The sequence below is a fragment of the Xenopus laevis genome, chromosome 9_10L (genome assembly GCF_017654675.1).
Source record: "Xenopus laevis strain J_2021 chromosome 9_10L, Xenopus_laevis_v10.1, whole genome shotgun sequence".
NCBI lineage: Eukaryota > Metazoa > Chordata > Amphibia > Anura > Pipidae > Xenopus > Xenopus laevis.
In genome coordinates this window covers 74,678,287-74,698,351 of record NC_054387.1, presented here as the reverse complement: position 1 = coordinate 74,698,351, position 20,065 = coordinate 74,678,287, and the positions used below count along the sequence as shown (strand labels likewise).

General features: G+C 39.2%; 1 protein-coding gene across 1 annotated transcript in view; it reads left to right on the top strand.

Moving 5' to 3' along the window:
- The first annotated feature begins 552 nt into the window (after window positions 1-552).
- Window positions 553-20,065, top strand: part of stk39.L (serine/threonine kinase 39 L homeolog) — a 152,267-nt gene continuing 132,754 nt past the window's right edge. Inside the window, exon 1 of the mRNA XM_041576690.1 lies at window positions 553-899. Coding sequence (XP_041432624.1) covers window positions 785-899 — 115 coding nt within the window. The 5' untranslated portion in view covers window positions 553-784. The remainder of the gene's footprint in view (window positions 900-20,065) is intronic.

Sequence of the window (20,065 nt, the reverse complement as noted above, 5' to 3'; positions counted from 1 at the left end):
CCTGAACCAAGCGGACAGAGCGTTTTTGGATAGTATATTTCCTAGATATATTATTATGACGTTTCCACAGGAACTGAGCGTTTCAAGCTGGGCCACATTCATATCCATCCTGGGCGGCAGATTGGACACCCCTGGCCTACAGGCTGCTGTCAGCTGAAACCCATTGACACAAACACTTGCCTGGTGCTTTGGAGTATTAGAAGAGCTGTGGCACTGGCACCAAGATTAGGGGCTACTCAAAATGTGGTGCTTAAAATATCCAAAGTAACCCAGTGGGACATTGTCCTGAGAACAAGACATGAGTCTCAATACAATCAGTGCAGTTAGTCAGTTTTAAAAACCCAGAGACATTTTCACATTCAGAGAGAAGGAAAGTAGCCCAGACACAAAGTGCCTCTTATTCTGCATGACCTTCTCCTTCTGGTACACTGGCTCTAGCTAAAGAATATCCCATACGCCCCCTACAGGCAGTCTCAGCTCCCGAGGGATGTTGGGAATTGTAGTGCACAGAGCCACAGGTTACAGATGTCAGGAGAGGATCAGACTCGCCCAGCTGAGCTCACGGGGGAATGTGGAGGCGCCACCTCTCCTCACTCACTGACTGACACACAGGCGCCTCGCCCCGCCTCTCTCTCCCCTGCGGCCGGCCTGTCAGGCTTTAGCCGAGCAGCTAGTGAGTGTGAATGAGCCGGGGAGGAGCGCACGCAGAGTCCGCAGTAGCAGCAGCAGTAGCAGCAGTAGCAATAAGCCGAAGAGGAGCAGCATCAGCACCAGCACCCTGATCATGGCAGCGGAGCAGCAGCAGCAGAGCGAGTCCCCGGTGCACAGTCCGCAGCCCTCAGCACAGCCCATCGGCTGGCCCATCTGCAGGGAAAGCTACGAACTACAGGAGGTTATTGGTCAGTCCCTTTCATCCTTCCGCTGCTTCTCTCTTATGTGTAATAACAAGGTGTCAGTCCCGTGCCGGCCTCCAGCACCGTCACCCCCGGCCCTGCTGCACCTACATCTGCAGTCGTCCTGCCTTATATCTCCTACACCCACCTCCTGTCTGCTTTCCCTTCATACTCGCAAACGGACACTGAAACGAAGGGCTGAAATACAACGTGAAGTTGGGGTTACAACTCCTGTAACTGTAGAAGGGGGGTGTCAGTAATGAGAAAGGAAAGGGTTAAATACAGTGTGAGGAAGGAGTCAAAGCTACTGTTATTGTATTGGGTTTGCAGAATTGTTGAAGGAAGGGGTTAACTAGAGGGAAGAAGAGTTTAAGTGCAGTCATAAAAAGAGAGGTAACAGTACAGAGAAAAGAAGGGGTTAAATTCAGTGTGACGAAGGAGTTACAGCTACTGTTATAGAAGTGGGGGTTACTATTGTGAAAGGAACTGGTTAAAAAAGTGTGAAGAAATAACTAGAAGTACATTTTTAGAAGGAAGGCTTACAGTATTATGAAAGGAAGGGGTTAATTACAGTGTGGGGAAGGTGCAAAAATACAGCAACTAACAGTTAAGTACATGGAAAGGGTAAACTAAAGTGGTGAGATTAAAAGCGGGGGCAAACGGAAAGGGAGAGCATTTAAACAAAGGCGAAAATAAAAAGATGCAAAGGGTTAATCCAAACCTGCAGGAGCAGGGCATGCACAATGCAGGGAAAGGGTTCAAATGCAACGAGGCTGTCTAAAGGGCAGTGTGTAAAGGGTTAAACTATACTGAGATGGAACAGGTTAATTGCAGGAAGAGGAGGGTTAAGATGAATATGGGAGGGCGTATGAGTGTGAATTATTAAAGGTAACACGTCTGCTGTGTTTGATTATAGACTGTAGGCCAAGGATGCCAAGCATAAAGCTGTTTGTCAGTGGTGGATGCTGGGAATTGTAGTTCACAGGCCACTGCTTGACTCACTATGGTACAGGCCATAAGCTTGTGATGGATCAGTTGTCCCTGGTCTCTCACTAGTATCACAATTTCTACACCCAGCTCTAGGTTGCAGCACTTCCCTGATTAGCATGGCTCACACACTGGCACACACACTGGCACACACACTGGCACACATCCCCCAGCTCCCCTGCATAGGCAGATAGTGATAGTTCACCCTCTCAAGGTTGTGTGAACAGGGGAACACTTGGATTCAGACAGTAGACAAGCATGAGGCTATTTGGACCCCACAGCGCCAGAGGGCACCCTGAGACGTCCATGCTGTTTCACTGCTGTGTTGCTGTGCTGGCCGTGATAACGGAAACCACAGATACCTATCTCTGCCCGCCCCCTTTTATTCCTGTTTAACCCTGCAATTACCAGGAGTTACAATGAGACTTGATTTTCCATTCAAGTTCAATATTCCGCTGCATTTATATCCTGTTCCATTGTTGTTACTGGGCCCCTCTGTCATGTACGTTTGCTCTTATGGTCATCAACATGTTACTTGGCCCTGCTGTGGGGACACCAGTAGTTCATACAATACACATTCAGATAGTAAAGTATGTGTTCATTGCTTGCATAGCCAAAGTAAGGGGTTAAATCTAATTTAAACCAAGATTTGTATTTTATTTTGAACATGTAACTGTGAGATACGACAGGTGGAATGGCTGATAGGGCAGATGTAGAGCAGGCTATATTTAGCTGGCCGGTAGCTGTGCTCTTATACATATAATAGTAATAGAGGGTGCCGTTTATAACTTTATATGAATGCTGGGTGCTTATGTAATCTGAGACCTGGGTGCTTTTCCCATAGATGACAAAGCTGCACTATGTAGCTCAGCACTTTTCAAAAGGCTTGGTCTGCTTTCTCCATACTGTATCAGCTGCCTGCCTGCTGCTGCCTGGTGTGTCTTTGTGTCTTGTTTAACCCTTCAGCATTTGTAGGACTTTTAAACCATCTGTTACATAGCAATATGTGACTCCCATTACCAGCAGTAACACTAATTTTAAAGTGGCAGTACAGCCTTTTAAATATGATTTATGTATATTGTTACAGTATGGGGTATGTATTCATGTAAATGATTACCTCCCCTGTTGTTAAATATATAGGGAATAATGCACCCCTTTTGTAAATTATAAGTGCACTAGAAGTCACTAAGTGCCGTTTACCTCTTCTGGGGAACTCAAAAGTCACTGAGATATCGTAAATCCCCAAATAAAACTCCTTGTTGACTTTATGACATTATTAAAGTATGAGGCCGCCGGCGGAGTGCACTGATATAAGGGATGGGACTTCCAGGCGACTTTTAAGATAAGGGGTCATGTGACACAAGTGAAATCACTAAGCATAATCCTTTCTTTCTTTCTTTCTTTCTTTCTTTCTTTCTTTCTTTCTTTCTTTCTTTCTTTCTTTCTTTCTTTCTTTCTTTCCTGGATTATTTGTGCCTGGCTATGTGTTCTTATACAGGTAGATCCAAGCAAAGGATTTATTCTGTATAATGACTGTTGTAATGAGATGTACATACAGTCGATGTATTGATATCAGTTACATTCGGACAGTATTTGATCGCTGGAAACAGAATGAGTTGTATGTGTTTGGCTCAGCTCTCCAGATCCATTTATAAGTCATTTGTGCTTAATAAGGGAGGCATTGACTCCAGAACATTCCTGGGCAGTGTGTTAGGAAGTTTTGGTTCTGAGAAGGTCACACATGCATAGATCATATTTTCCTAGAATGGTGCGAGGGTAGGTTAAATAAATACACAGGGTTTCCTTTAACTCTGAGGAGAGGGAATAAATAAAGTTGTCTTTTGGGAGTAAACTAAATGGTTCCCATGTCAATGTATAGAGTCTCTGTAGCAAGCAGAAACTTTTCTGGCTAAATTGCAGCCTTGGCAGGTTCCATACAGTACATCCCTGCTTCTCAATTAACAAAGAAAATGCTCTGCTGCAATACAGTTCAATGAAAAAATGAAAAAATGTTTTATGCAGCTTTCTTTCAGTTACCTTCAGTAAACATTCTCAGTGTTTTCAATGTTATTTATTAATGCAATATCAACTGAGAGCTGTGTATCAGCTACTGCACTGCTTGTTTGCCTCATGAAACAGAAATAATTTCCCCTTTAGGTCTGTCAACTGGCTTCTGCTACGTTATTTCAGAAGTTAGAACCAGAAGGCAGATACTGCTTTGAATTGCAATTACATTTCCAAATAACTTTAAAACCATTGAATACATATAATTAATGCATGCTGGAACTTAGAATAACATTTTCCAACATGAAAAAATACATTTTTGGGTTGGAGATCCACTTTAAAAGAAAATTAAATGCTACACCTCATGTCTGGGCATATGTACAAGGCCAAGCAACCACATCTCTTTAGCAGGGAAGATCTGTGCCTTCAAAGATGACCGAGTAGCTCCCCATCTTTTTTTTTGCTCATTCATTGCACATGCTGCTGTCACTTACCAGCCCTGTAGCATCAGCCTCTAGGACACAATTGACCTTATTTTTCACTTGATGATTTCCAATGACTCCAAAGCTTAGCTTTTCAAAAGGTGCTTGGAGCACACTGAGCATGTGTAGTACCCTTTGCCTACCAAGCAATATCCAAGATGGGGAGCTGCTGTGGGCAACTGTAAATGGCAGGATTATTGCTGCTATAGGGCTGCTGACCCTCTCTGTTGGTTTAGTAAGTATAGAACATAACATACAGCATTTGTAGCCATATGAATAATTGTGCTTTAATTCTCCATTAATGGGGTTGTAAACCCAACTGTAATGCCGTCCCACAGTGCCCCCTAGTTTTCTATAGAAGTTGCCAAAAAACATAATTATGGATGCAAGAAAATTAACCAATGAGAATTCTACTGATCAATAACTTCACTACAAATGCAAACAAATTGATCAATGCGAATACCGATTCCTAGCACAATGTTAGGCACCTTGCTGTTATCTTACTTATAGAGATAATTATGTCAAATATGTTACGCTGGGATCAGACATGTGTTTAGTGCTGAGAAACTCTATTTAAAACTTCAAACTCCATTTGCAGGAACAAAGAACACTGAGCCAGATTACACAGATCAGTTGGGATTCTCATTGAAAGATGTTTTGAATTTTAAAGCAGTCGCTGGCTGTATGATTCAGGGAAACGTTTTGGAAAAGTTTTATCGTGCATGCCTCAAACTTCATTATATGTTACATTATTATGGGGTTTGTAATCCAGCAACAACTGATAAATAATGGAATGGAAATTTGAAAAAAGGCTTTATTTCTGGTGAACACAATGAAAACAATTGAACTGTAAAAAGTTTTTGCAAGGTTAACAACCCATGTAAGCTTTCACTCGGTCTTCATTATTTATTTTGTACAGTTTCTGAATTCTTTTTCTTCTTCTGACTCTTTCCAGCTTTCAAATGGGGGTGGGGGTCACTGACCCCTTCCAAAAAAAAACAAATGCTCTGTAAGATGTTCCTGTCTCTGACGTTTCAGTCTATTAGTGCAGATTCTGAGCTGTTACAATTTTGCAATATTTTGATACATTTCTCAGCAGCATCTCTAGAGTATTAGCAACTTTTGTATCAATTCTAACAGCTGCCTTTAGGGCAGAGACATATGTGGAAATTCGTGGAGATTAGTTGCCCGGCGACAAATTGCCTCTTCTTCGGGTGACTAATCTCCCTGAACTGCCTTCCCGCCAGCTAGAATCTAAATCTGATTGCTTTGTTTTCCAAAGGTCGGCCGAAGTGCAACTTCGGGGACATTAGTCGTCCGAAGAAGAGGCAATTTGTTGCTTAATCTCCCTGAATCTCCACGTGTGTCTCTGCACTTAATGAAACCCAGGATTATGCTCAGCAGGGACAAAGATAAGAAATGTATCAACTTAATGTATTAATTTAGAACAGTAACAGAGTCGACAACCCCCCTCCCCCCAGAGCTGCTTTAGAAGGTGAAAAAAGTGAACCGAAAAAAGTGTTTGATGGTGTATAACCCCTTTTAATGTGAACCACCCCTTTAATAGCAGCTATGAATATGACACATATATATATATTGATTCTGCAGCAGTACATAAGTGACTTGCCTCTGTCAGATATAGGGATGTAGCGAACTGTTCGCCGGCGAACTAGTTCGCGCGAACTTCGACTGTTCGCGTCCGCCGCAAGTTCGCGAACGTCGCGCGACGTTCGCCAATAGGCGTTCGCGTCAAAATCGTTCGACCATTCGATCGCTAAAATCGAACGATTTTCGTTCGATTCGAACGAAAATCGTTCGATCGAACGATTAAAATCCTTCGATCGTTCGAATCGAACGATTTTCGGATGTTCGAAGTTCGCGAACAGTTCGCGAACTGTTCGCATTTTTTGCCGGTGTTCGCGAACGGCGTTCGCGAACACATACTCGGCGGTTCGCTACATCCCTAGTCAGATATACATTTGCCCCTTCAGCCAATTGAACTCATTTATGCAGTGTTGGTCTAGGAGGCATAACTTGTGATAAAGATCAAAGCCATCCATTTCTTGCCACTCAGGGGGTGGGGGGCCTTAGCTGCCATACTCCATGTTTGGAGGCTGGATAAAATGATTATGAACAATGATAAATGTACTGATGTATTGATACATTGGATATAAAAAAAGGGCATCATATTTCATAGAATCATCAGTTGCATCATGCTGAAAGTACCAGCGCTGCTCTAAATCCTTCAAGTGTTTTAGATTCCCTTGTTGTCAGTACTAATGAAGAGTGTGTTACACTAGTGGGTCATGCCAGCCTAACAGCTATCTGTGGATCAGCCTAATGGCAATATATATCCTATTTATAAGTAGGGTTTCATTTTAATTCATTTCCTCTTAAATAGACTGCAAGTGATGAGAGTGCGACTGATCATGTGCACAGAACATTCACTCTCTGCATATTTGCTTTAATACATAGTAGAGACACAGCCATGTAGAATGAAGAATCCCTGAGAATTCTCTATAATGGCATGGAGACAGTGCCCTGAGCTAGCAGCAGTTGTTGAAACTGTCTGTTGGGATATGTTAATGGAAACAACAAGCTCACAGTCAAAATTATAAATGCAGTTATAAATGCAAATATACAGAGAAGAATTACTCTGCGCACACAAAATTTAAACAGTCTATGGAGAACAACACTGCAGCATCCGACATCTATTACTCCCCTTGCTCTTGTGATGCATTCATCTTTTGAGAGGTCTTTTATTTTTGGTTGTTGAATTATTCATAAGACATGGTGACACAGTGAGTAGTAGGCCTAGAGAGCTAGATCTAAAGAATGATTCTCTCCAGACATCCTGATCAGAATCTTTCAGATTCCCAACTAGATGGCTGGGAAGGGTGTGGTTTAGACCCATTACATGGACCAGTAAGCTGCCAACTCAGTTTGGAGAGGTTGAGTCAATAGTTAGTACATATGGCCAACTTTAGGTCTACAATATTGCTGTGGTAGTAGATAGGCCTAAGGCTTTTAAAAGAGAGGGAATTGATCAATGCTAATTCCCTGGTTCCCTCTTTGACTAGTACTTTAGTATCTATGCAAGTGCATGTAAACAGGGGTTTAGTTACAAAGTTATGGTAAATTGGCAAGCCACCATACCATGTCAGAGTGAACCCATACCTCCCAACATTTAAAAATCATAAAGAGGGACAAAGAGATCTGCTATGAGTATCACTGTGTCACACACTCATTTTGTGGCCACACCCCCTAAATACCATGTCCATTTTACAAAAATTATGATTATGGAAAGTTTGAACACATTTCTGGCATTTCTAGGGGTTTTAGGGACATATTTTATGTGTTATTACAGTTTTGCTAATAACCCTGTTGGGTTAAAATCTTTTCCCCAACTAAAGGTGTGGGCTAATAGATCCTGAACTCGGTTGGGGGTAACAGTAGTTTTTTTTAAAAATTTCCCCTCGCCAGTGCTAAGACGCTTTCAGCGGTAGAGAGCTCCTGGTGCGAGCAGCCATGTTATGCAGAGCTCATGCACATAATGAGCTTCTGGCGTGGCGCATAATAGCGAGTTGCGGCATTTGCTCATTATGCGCAGGCGTGTGCCCCAACATGGGTAGGCCACTCCAACTGGGGGCTCCTTCTTGGTGTGGATGTCGAAGGATTGGCCGGGGAAATTTTAAAATTAAAAACTACTGTTACCCATTATGCTTTTATTGCTTTCTTCTGTTTTTATCTCAAAATTTTCTTTACGCTGTAAGTACTTAGTTTATTTCTGATGTTGCAGGTTCATGTGCAGTTGTAGTTGCTGCAGGGAATCATTTTAATGATTGTCAGAGCAGTACAGTTCTCCGTAAAAGCCAGCCCAGCCATTTTTGTTAATTACTCTTCCTTGAAATTAGTGCATACGTTGGCTCGTACAGAGTTTAGGGTTCATTCCTCATAATAAATTAGCCATGAATGTGTTTTAATTAAAATAATGTAAACCTTATCCTTAATATTGCTTCAGTACTGAGAAGGATAATGCTGTTGTGTTTATTTCCTGTTTTAGTTCTACTCATTCACTTCCATCCTCTCAGAACTTCCAGTTTGCCTTCATGAGTTATGTACAAACAAATATACAGGGTCAGACTGGGCCGGCAGGGCACCAGGAAAAAACCCAGTGGCCCCCAGCTCTAGTGGGCCTGCCGGCCTAGATCCACACCCTGGTTTTCTTCCTGACGCGACCAAATGGTTGCAGCAAGAAAACAGCAGCCTTCACGGGTGCTGATGCATCTTGCACATGCATCGTGGGGTTGCTGGTGGGAGGCCCTGAAGCAGCAGCCCCAGGGTCTGGAGGGGGGCCGTGAAGCAGAAGCCCCAGTTGGCCCCGGGCCCCCAGTCTTTACATATATACAAAATTGCAGAGCTGCACTGTAGGGTTGGAGGCCACCATCAGTTCCTGAGTCAGCCATGGTGTCAGACCGTAGTAGGACACTAGGCCAGGACCATGTTTGGCTTGCTTGTCGCTGTGGCTAAAGGGTAAAACTGGAGGGTAGGTTTACCTTCCCTTTAAAGGCACTTTGAAAAAAACTCATGAATTTAAAAATTACAAGAAATATACTGTCTTCGTTAAAGGGCTCTTATACCTATATTTTCATGTATCATTTGTTTAAGTCTAATAAAATATTAGCTTTAATGAAGTTATCACGGTCCCAACATATTGGTGCCTAAGCCCACATGAATTCCTTATCACCCCCACAGCTTTCCTGTTCTGTTGCAACATAAGATGAGGGGAGGTAACGTGACCATCAAATAGATGTTACTACAACATTTATTATTATTTTTTAGAATATTAAGCTTATGTAGAGCCAACATACTCCCCTTTAAAATTTGATATCAGGCCATGTAGCGGCTGTGGTTTGAAAAGGGTTACTAATTTTTACATTTTACAAAATATCTTAAAAACTCCAAATTAAGAACGTGGTGAAATCTAATTTTAATGCTACTCATCTTTTAAAATAAAGCACACACAGTTCTAGGTTTAGGTGTTCAGAGCTATGTATTATGTATATAATGTAAGCAAAACAGTCAGGATTCTCATTGGATGATATCTTCCATCAGTTTGGCCACTGGACCTGGAGAAAAAAGTTTTAAATGTTTTTTTAAGAGTCTGTGCATGGAGCTGGACTACAGCTCCCACTATGCTTTAACCCATGATATTGCTGGAAGTTGTAGTGCAGCAACATTTGCTAGAGCATTACAATTATGAAATTTATATAATAATTATTATATAATGTAAAAAGCTCTTGTCAACTTTATATTTGTTATTGCTTTGAAGCAAATGTCTTTCAGCTGCTTTGCATTCTTTGTGATTTTATGATTCCAGGCACTACACCTTATCCACACTTTATTCAGTTATTTCTGCTGGACTACAAATCCTAGAGTACTTTGCCATATTATTGCGGTTACAGCATGCTGGGAGCTGTAGTCCAGCAACATCAGGTTTGTAGTCTTAACTTTAGTGTCCTTTTGATTATTGCATTTTAATTATAGAGGTACTGTTGCCACATTTTTATTACAGTCAAAAGCAAAACTCTTCAAATGTGTAGTACATAGGATGAATGATTTATTTTACCTAGGAAAAAGTCAGTGACCCCATATGAAAGCTGGAAAAGTCAGAAGATAAAAGGCAAATAATTAAAAAACAATATAAAAATAAATTATAAAACCAATTGAAAAGTTGCCATTGGCTATTTAACAACATTAATCAAGTAAATGTAAAGGTGAACCACCCCTAAGGGTACCCAGAATCCTTGTTTTTGAATCTATTTTTTATATAAACAATATAAATGGAAAAAGAACAAAGAAAACACTAAAAACCAGTTGTGTCATGCTTCACGACAAAGCAATGATATAGAATGACAGGATCAAGGACCCACAATGTCTGAATGTCTCAGTGTTTCCATCGTTTATATTTACACCTGTGGCATTGAGGCGTATGATTAAGCAGAGAAGTGGAAGTAATTAGAAAGGTAGCAAGGAAAGTAATTGTAATAAAAAAAAAGACATTTGTAGAAAATTATACAAAACTGTCTAGGCATTTATAAAAAATAGGTTGTTAAACAAGGGATGTTTTGTAATTCCATGAACTTGTACAATGGACAGTGTTCGCAGGACCTTTGGTGCTGTCACAAATTGTTCAGATTTAAAAGGATAATGGGATTTTATTTAATGATTAAAACAAAAACATTGCTTTTCTAAAGAAAAAAACATTCCTTATGGATGGAGCAAGCCACTGTCAGCAGGTAATGGTGATTGATAAGAAGTGCTAGGGTAGGTAAATGGTTGTCAGCAGCAGTATCATCATTTGGAAGGATTTAATTCATGTTCAGCCATTTCATTCTGATCATTGTTTGATGCACCAGTCACATTGGCTCAAATAAATGGAATTGCTTTCCTTTTGTGATCAAACTATAAGGGAACTATGCACCCATTTGTTTGTCTCGCCATTTTAATAGCATTAAAAGGCCACTATGCCATCATCTTTTATTCTTCTTCTGGATTTGTCTAATGGAAGTATTAAGAGCTAAACCCTGTTATGGTGTTATAATACAATTCAGTCTCGAATACTTCAAAAATATATCCTTATAAATGTTTAGTGATGTCATCAGTTATAATTTATAACTTATTTATAATTTATATTCTGAAGAGGATTGCTATACTACACTTTACTGTAATTTTTCCTGTTTCCCAGATGACCACAGTGATTTTATAGATGTCTTGTAGCACATTTGACTTTTCTGAACGGTAGTGTTTGGAACTACTTCATCATTCATATCTTCCCTAGAATTACCTGCTCCTCTTTCTCTTCTAAGACTGCTTTGCCTATGGTCTCATCTGCCAAATTCATCTTCAGTAATTCTATCTAGGATTTGTTATTTTCCACATTTAAGTTTTCCCTCTTGATCTTTACAGAAGTTGGCTGAAATTCCCTCTTTAAATGTTTCAACATGCCAACTTCCAACTCTCTCCTCATTTCACATTCTCTCTCTCTTCTACACCTCTTATCTGTGTCTGTCTTCTTGTATTTCCTCTTGTACTGCATTCTATTTTCCTTCTATACTTGCTTGTGTCCAGTTTATTTATACCAAAATGGCTGTCCATTATATATTGCTGGTCTGTTTTTTTATTTTTTTAAGCTTTAGGCCATCATCCATGCCATTAGTCTTTCTCATAAGAGCAATATAAGTGAGTTTTAATGATTATTATATTGCCCATTGCAAAATGCATCAGTCTTATGCAATGACCATTTGAAAATTCATTTGGCTTGTGGGGTACAGCCTCCCTTCCTTCCTTGACATTCAGATACCCCATGACTGCATACAAATCATAGCTTGCAATGCAGTCTAATTTCAGATCTAACTTTCTACTATATAGACCCTTGTATTTTGAGGAAAAATATATAATAAACTCCAGAGCATGTGTTAATGCTAACCTTAGTGATGTAATATTCTCCAGCGAATGATTTTACATTACGAGCAGCGCTAAACATTTGCAAAAACGCCATTTTAAATATCACTTTTGATTTTTAATTACATTCCCCTTTGAAGGAGAAGGAAAGGTATATTTAATTGGGGTTGGGTATGAGGTAAGCATATACAATCACTTGGCACCCCCACGTAAAGAGCGCCTTTCCTTCTCCTTTAAATATGCTAAATATTAGGCACTCCCAAGTGATTACAATAGTTTACCCGATACACCTGACCGGTGCTCCTATTTGCTGAAATGTGCACTTATCTGGCATATTTCTATAGAAGCACACAGGAGCAGTCCTCTTCTGCTTCTGAAGTGTAGCAATCAAAGTGCAAATTTTGGATGCAAACCACAATGTTTTTTACATTTTACCTAGAATTTCTGCATCACTGTGGGCACAAGGAAAATTGCACCCAATGTGGCAAGACTAACACAAGTGCACATGCACGTTTGCTCAAATCAAGCACACAGTGTTAAAACAGCTTTAGCTTGTAATTCCTTTTGGGCCAAGTCTTCTGCTAATATTGACACAGTCTGCTGTGGGAACCCTGGAATTACCACCACGTCCAGGGTCTCTGTAGCTCCGGGGTTCCCCAGCATCAGTTAGGAGCTAAGTACACGTTTGCCAGGGGCGATCCTGGCCCCTCTGCTGCCTGAGGCAGCAGCAGTTTCTGCTGCCCCCCCTCCCCCGGAAATTCGCTCTTAAAGTACCAGGAGCAGCATTTTTGCTGCCTCTGGTACCTAGTGGGGCACTGCCGCCTGAGGCGACAGCCTCAACTCGCCTCATTGGCGAAGCACTCCTGACGTTTGCATCACATTCAGTGTGACTGCAGTTGCATTTTTGTTCGTAAATGACCCTCAAAGTGTTATACTAATAATTCCCTTACATTGCAGGAAAATATTTCTTTATATAAAGGTTATCATGGAAACCCACCTTCAACAGAATAGAGGCTTATTTTTGGTCCCTAGTTATAGGTTAAAACATCTTCTGTATTAAAGTATCATCAGTATTAAAGAAAACTGGGTCATAGGAATGATGCAGGCCCCTTATTTATAAAGTGTTGGTACTGAAAGATACATTCTAGTGGCGAATGCAGAGTATTTTCCATATAACTGCAGAACTAGTAAATGTTATACGTTTAGGACTACATTTTTTTTCACAGTTTGCTGTGTTGGAAAGAGAACTCTATAAAAATGTAGATACAAGTATGAAAATCTAGGACATTTAGAAGTGACACCATCACAAATACTGGGGAAATATTTGTGAATTGCATCAGCACGCTGGATTGTGGTTTAGGGCCATGGCAATTTGCATCTAAACATTGCACTTTTCACATTACACTGTGATGAGTCTTTGTTGGGATGGAGTTACCCCCCAATTGTCCACTGACTCTTCTGGCATGCCAGTGCAATATTTACATACTAGTTGGGTTGGGGGTGGAAGGGTTAGGGACATGTGTGGGAATTCTGTCTGTGAGTGCGTAAATACTGTTTTAAAGGGGAACACTTCCCAAAAACTGCTTCTGCATAGTGAAAGAAAATGTCAGACAAATCAACTTTTCAATATAGTAAACCTTTTCAGTGGTTTTACAGCTATGTGTAAATGTAATTGCAATTGAAAGCAGTATCTGATTATCGGAATCTGTTCCCTGGTTCCCTGTTCCCTTGAAGAATTAATCTGAAGTTGGTTCCCTTCAGTTCTGTAAATCACCTGGCCTCTGCTCCATAGTGTCATATTGTGCAAGCAACTGCACAGTTCTAGGGTATGTTAGCAATGAGCCTTACACATAAAAAGCCATGGTATAATGTAGGGGTGATATTCAAAGATAATATACAGTTACAGTATTTATATGATCTTTTGTGTGTATTTGAATTATTTAAGATGTGCAGAATCTAAAGGATCATCTGGATGTTAGGGTCCCATTTCCCTAGCAACCTAGCAGTAGATTTTGAATGGCAACCTAGAAGATGAATAGGGAAAGGGTAAAACCCTCACGTAGCAATCTAATTGGCTCAATTCAAGGTGTACATCCATGTTTCAGGGCAAAGAACACCAATGCTGAATATAGCCGATCATGCCATAGGATATTTCCAAAATGTGGCCTGTGTTTAACCAGCATTAAAAGACATAAAGTTTTTTGACCTGTGTTATTAAATGAGCCACAGGGCATGTGAGATGTTGGCAATGCTTGAGGTTCAGGTGACTACTTAATGCTAAAACCAGATGAAAGGGAGCTCATTCCTTAAAATAAACCTGTAAATACATAAGTGTTTGTTTATGGTGTTAAATTTCCTTTTCATTCACACTTCCTGCCTCACGCGTTTTAAATTTTGTAATTGCAGAATGCTTAAAGCAGTGCCCTGGTTTGGCATCTGGTATCGTTAAACCTGTTTTTCTTCCCTCTAATTTGTTTGGAGAATAAGTAAAATCGCCAGAACAAATAGCAGCCAGGGGAACTGTTCTCAAAGAACAATATACTTATGCATACCTCCCAACAGTTTGGAAATAAAAAGAGGGGCACATTTTTTTGACCACACCCATTTTTACCATGTTCATTTTACAAAATTTGGCAGGTTATGAAAGTTTTAACATATTTCTGTGTTTTTTTCAGTTATTACGGTTTTGTTAATGAAGGTGAATTGGCCTTTGCTGTGTGTCTAACTTTTCCCAAGGGACCTGTTATTTTATATTGTTACAATTACTTATTTGCGTATCTAGAAATTGTTACAAAAGTATTTTATAAGCAACTGTGGCTGTTCTGGACTCTCTGCCAAAAGCTGTTCAGTGCAGAGAAAAGCGGGACTTTCCAGTACAAATGAGGGACTGCTGGTTGTGCTTTCAAAAGAGGGACTGTCCTTCTAAAAACTGGACAATTGGGAGGTATGCTTATGGGTACTGGCAGTGCATCGTTCCTAGGCTTAGTCCAGGCGACTTTTATGGAGAAAATTAATTATTTTATTGTCCTAAAACATAAATAGCAAATATTGGGTGAGCATCCAGACCTATGAGCTAAAATAAGCAGTTCATGTCAGCGACTGACTAGTAAGGACATCAGCAAATTCTTAGATGAATAATAAGCAAAAACAGTTCATGCAGGAACTATGCACAAGGAGAAAGAATTACTGCAATTCTAGAATTGTGCCCTTAATGCTGACTTATGTTGAATTCATTCATGGTTGAACTGTTCTGGTGGGGGCACTGGGAAAAAACTTGGTGGGCCCACCAGCCCAGGCCTGCTGCCTGCCCTGGATGGGGTGTTCAGCTTGCAGCCCAAGTTTTTGAGGGAACATGGAAGGGGTGGGTTCCACTATGGTTACAGTGGTAGGTCCTTGAAGTGGAGGACCCCTGACAACCCAGTAAGAGACAGAATTTTTTGTGCAGGTCTATGTTGAAATTAAAACCTGACTTATGGCATGGATGTTTGACAGTGTTGAAAATGTTTTGCTGCTTTAGGCTTTAGCAATAAACATAAAGCAGATATTACTGGAAAGCAGCAAAATATGTAATTAGCACCAACATACTGTTTTTAGTACAGAAAAAGATGTCTAAAACTAGTACACATTATACAAATATTTGAATCTAATTTAAAGGTGAAATGTAGCACTTTCTCTGTTAGTATCCTGTGCTGCCATGAACTGTTTATATAAGGCCTTAATGAATGTATTGTCCTGTGTGCCAGTTACTGTAGCCTGGAGTGAATATATTGACAGAAAGCAGCAACATTTTCTGTCCAGCCATCTAAATGTCACAATGACCTTGTGAGCCATGAGACAGCTCCAACCTTTTCATATAATATTGGTAAACTCTGCATTTATTCCCTGGAAATATAAACAGAGCAAGGCTGAGTGTAGATGCATTAAAGCTTCCAAAGTCATTTGCTCTGGTCACAGACAGTTTTGTGAGTCACAATAGCAGATGGAGCTGACTGAGTCATCCTGATCTTAGATTGTATTCTGGTAAAAAGCTAATGGCTGACAACACTGACATGATACAATACATTAGAGCTTTGTATGGCCCACTTATTAATCTTTAACAAGTGGAAGTAAGTATAAGTAGCTTTTATATTACATAATATTCCCTTAGCAGGGATGAAAACACTGTTGCTGAACCACACAGTACCCAAATAATGCTGAATCCCGGCATACTTCAATAAAATAAGAGTTTAAGCATGCTGCCAGCTGTAGTCATGCGGTATCAGCGATTATTGATTGTCGACCCTCAACTGACCCTAATCTGTTTCATGAAGACCCGCACCCAACCCGGTCCACGGTTTACATTTTCGGATATAACCGCACCGGGTATATACTGTATTATGTGTGTTTAAATTCCATTCAAGTGAGGATATATTCAGTAAGCATACAGAATTAAAGAGTCAAATGGTAGGGTCAGCCATAAGATTAGTGACAAACTGATCAGCTGCATGTTACTTCTGGTTACTGTGGTTAACAGGTGCTAGTAACCAACAGATGCCAGTTAGTTAGTTAGTAATTTGCAGTTTTTGTTAAAATGTTTGAGAGATGTAATAAATGTAGTACTATTACAAAAAATTGCCTTGGTCTGTTTAACATTATTGACTAAAACACATTTGTTTCTAACTGCACAAGATCAAAGCTTCTGTAACTGCTGACTGGTTGCTATGGGTAACTATAGTAAGGCTTTTCCTGTTACTACATATTCCCTTTGTAGGAACTTGCAGTTACATAGGACACCTTTCTTATCACTGTTGGTCTGTCGCTTTCAAATAATAAGTGTTTCTTATTATGTGTGCTGTATTACAAACAAAACGACAGCAATAAAAGACATTGAAGTTCTGTGCTGCAGATATTTTATCACATACCCCAAGGGAATTTGTCAGCATGCAATTTAGCTGGCTTTTTTTCCTTCTATTAACTAATTAACTAATGAGTAAGAGATCTGAGTAGATATGACAGTCAAATATTTACAGAAGATAAATTAGCTCAGTCAATAGTCACAGTAGTGAATCTGGTAGGGGACGAAGATGAGGAGTTATGACAAAGATGAATTTGCCCAAAGCATTATAGAAATGTAATTAGAAAAGCTATTTGGAAAATCAGCGCTGTTTAATTCCTTGCCTTAATTCTATTTAGCTGCCTCACAATTTGCCATGTTGGGAGAGCTTCATTTACAAACCACCACCATGCATTTTGCACAATGTTTTTTTTTTGCATTTCCCACCCTGACCTGCAGCTTGTTTCTGAAGGAGCAGAAATCGGCGCTATCAGAGTGGAGTTCAAGGAGCCTCATCTTCCTGTGAATACAGTGCTGACTGCATTGGGCAGCATTGTACCAAGGGCTGAGTGCCATGGATAAGATTATCTCCTTTCAGACGTCATCTCACAACCTATTTGGGTACCTTACCCCTACAGAGCTGTGGAGTCTGATGCAATTTTGGGTAGCTGTAGTCGGAGTTGCCAAAAATGAACAGACTCCTATTAACTTTAAATCCAAGCACTGAAAATAATGAAATCTCATTTAAGAGCTTCTATGATATGGCAGAAGCAATTCTGTTTCTAAGAACAATACTTTAGTTAATTTTGGATTGTATTTAACAGCTATTCTACAGCTATGTGCCAGGTTCAATTAATATATAATTGTTTTTGGTTTTCCAATTGTTTTTGCTTTATGTAGGTTAACTTTGATTTTGGTTTAGAATTACCAAAGGGTGTAGTTTATATTTTTGAGCTTTGACAGTGATGTTTTGTATGTTGTGGACTTAAGTTTTATCAATCAACGTGGAAATTACATAGTAATAGTTTATAAAAGGATCAGTAACCGCAAAAAATGAAAGCATTTTAAAGAAATTAACAGATAATATACTGTTAGCATGCATGTTAGCATGTTAAAAGCTGTGTGTTTGCTTCAGAAACACTACAATAATTTATATAAATAAGCTGATATGTAGTCATGGCGGCAATTTTACCAGTGCAGAGCAACAGTACATAATATTGTAATTACTTTGATACTTTGTTTATTGGTGTTACGGTTCCATTAAAAACAAAGTCGGAGGTACCATAAACTGCGGAGTTGGAGTGCAAGTATATATGTACCAACTCCACAGCCCTGCACCCCTAGTCACTGGCAGTAACAACTCGTTCCTTTCCTCCCAATAATTTGCACCCTACTTAACATCCACAGTGGAAAAGGCGTAAACCCACGGAAAATTACCTTACAGACAGTAGTGTGACCCAGAGCATAACGCGTCATGGTCAAGTCTCAGAAAAACGGTTTTACAGAGATGACGTATGTTTCCTTTATTTAGGGCTACTGTTATTTCATCTTTATGTTGGCCTTATTAGTGATTGGCTTTGTATTCTGTTCCTAAATATCCTACAATTTTAAATGAAAAAAACTTTAACATGTCAAAAAGAAAAAACATAGAGAAATTTTCAATTATATATTTTTATCTTGTGATTTTTTGGAAAGATTTAGCATCTATTATCTGCTCAAATTTTATTAGACTTTTGTTATTGTCAGTGAAATTTCCCCTGAGAGTCTTTTCTAGACATCAGTCCCTGGATCAGACAGAGGAAATAAGCCAGTATTAGCTGCTGCCGTCTGTATGAGCATTGCCATGATATTAATGATCCCATCACTCTCTCTCTCATTATATGTAAGAATATATATATATATATATATATATATATATATATATATATATATATATATATATAGACAAATACAAGAGTCCTCTGCACTCAGAGGACTCTTGTATTTATCTATATGTATTTTGTGGTCACAGCCTCATTGCACCCCTGCCTAATGTTTTTTAAAAATTAGTGGTGAGCACAACTTTCCCTTGTTTGTTTTATATATATATATATATATATATATATATATATATATATATATATATATATATATATATATATATATATTTATATATATAAGAAAATCCCAAAGTGACAGCGCTCGCAGGAAACTTGCAACAAAACAATGAGGAAAAAATGTATTGCTACGTTTCGGTTCCATATTGGAACCTTCGTCAGGGAAAAAACAAAGGTCCAATAAGGAACCGAAACGTAGGATTACAATAAACTTTTTTTGCAATTACCTCATTTTTTTTTTGCAAGTTTCCTGCAAGTGTTGTCTTTTTGGGATTTACTTATTGTTTATTATGGACTGGCACCCAGGAGATTTCTGAACTCATGGTTGTGCGTTCCACGACCGCTGCTACATATAGAGTATATATACACACACACACACAGGTATGGGATCCATTATACGGAAACCCATTATCCAGAAAGCTCAGAATTACGGAAAGGCATCTTCCATAGACTCCATTGTATCAAAATAATACAGATTTTTTTTAAAAAATGGTTTCCTTTTTCTCTGTAATAATATAACAGTATCTTGTACTAGATCCAAACTAAGATATAATGAATCCTTATTGGAGGCAAAACTAGCCTATTGGATTTATTTAATATTTTCTAGTAGACTTAAGGTATGAAGATCCAAATTACAGAAACATCTGTTATCTGGAAAACCACTGGTCCTGTCATTCTGGATATATATATAGTATATACAGTATATATTACACATAATTACTTTTTCAGTTGTTAGTGTTTTTTTATAAATTTTCTAACATTTACATTTGAAGTTTGAATTTGTTTTGCTCTCCCTTCTCTATTATTGCCTGAGCCCAATTGTTTAAAGGGGTTCTTCACCTCTCCAATAACTTTTAGTATGACAAAGAGATTGAGATTCTGAGATAATTTGCAATTGCCTTTCATGTTTTATTATTTGTGATTTTTGAGCTATTTAGCTTATCATTCAGCAGCTCTACTGCAATTTCAGCAATCTGGTTGCTAGGGTCCAAATTACCCTAGCAAACATGCATTGATTTGAATGAGAGACTGGAATATAAATTGGAGTGGGCCTGAATAGAAAGATGAGCAATAACAATAGCAAAAATTATAAATTTGTAGCCTTATAGAGCTATTTGTTTTTAAAGGGTTCAGTGACTCCATTTGAAAGCTGGAAACAGTCAGAAGAAAAAGGCAAATAATTCAAAAACTATAAGAAAGAAAAAAAAGGAAGTCCAAATCAAAAGATGCTTAGAATTAGCCATTCTATAACATACTAAAAGATAGCTTAAAGGGGAACCACCCCTATTATAAGTTTATATGTTAGTTGCTGACAAGGCTTCCAGA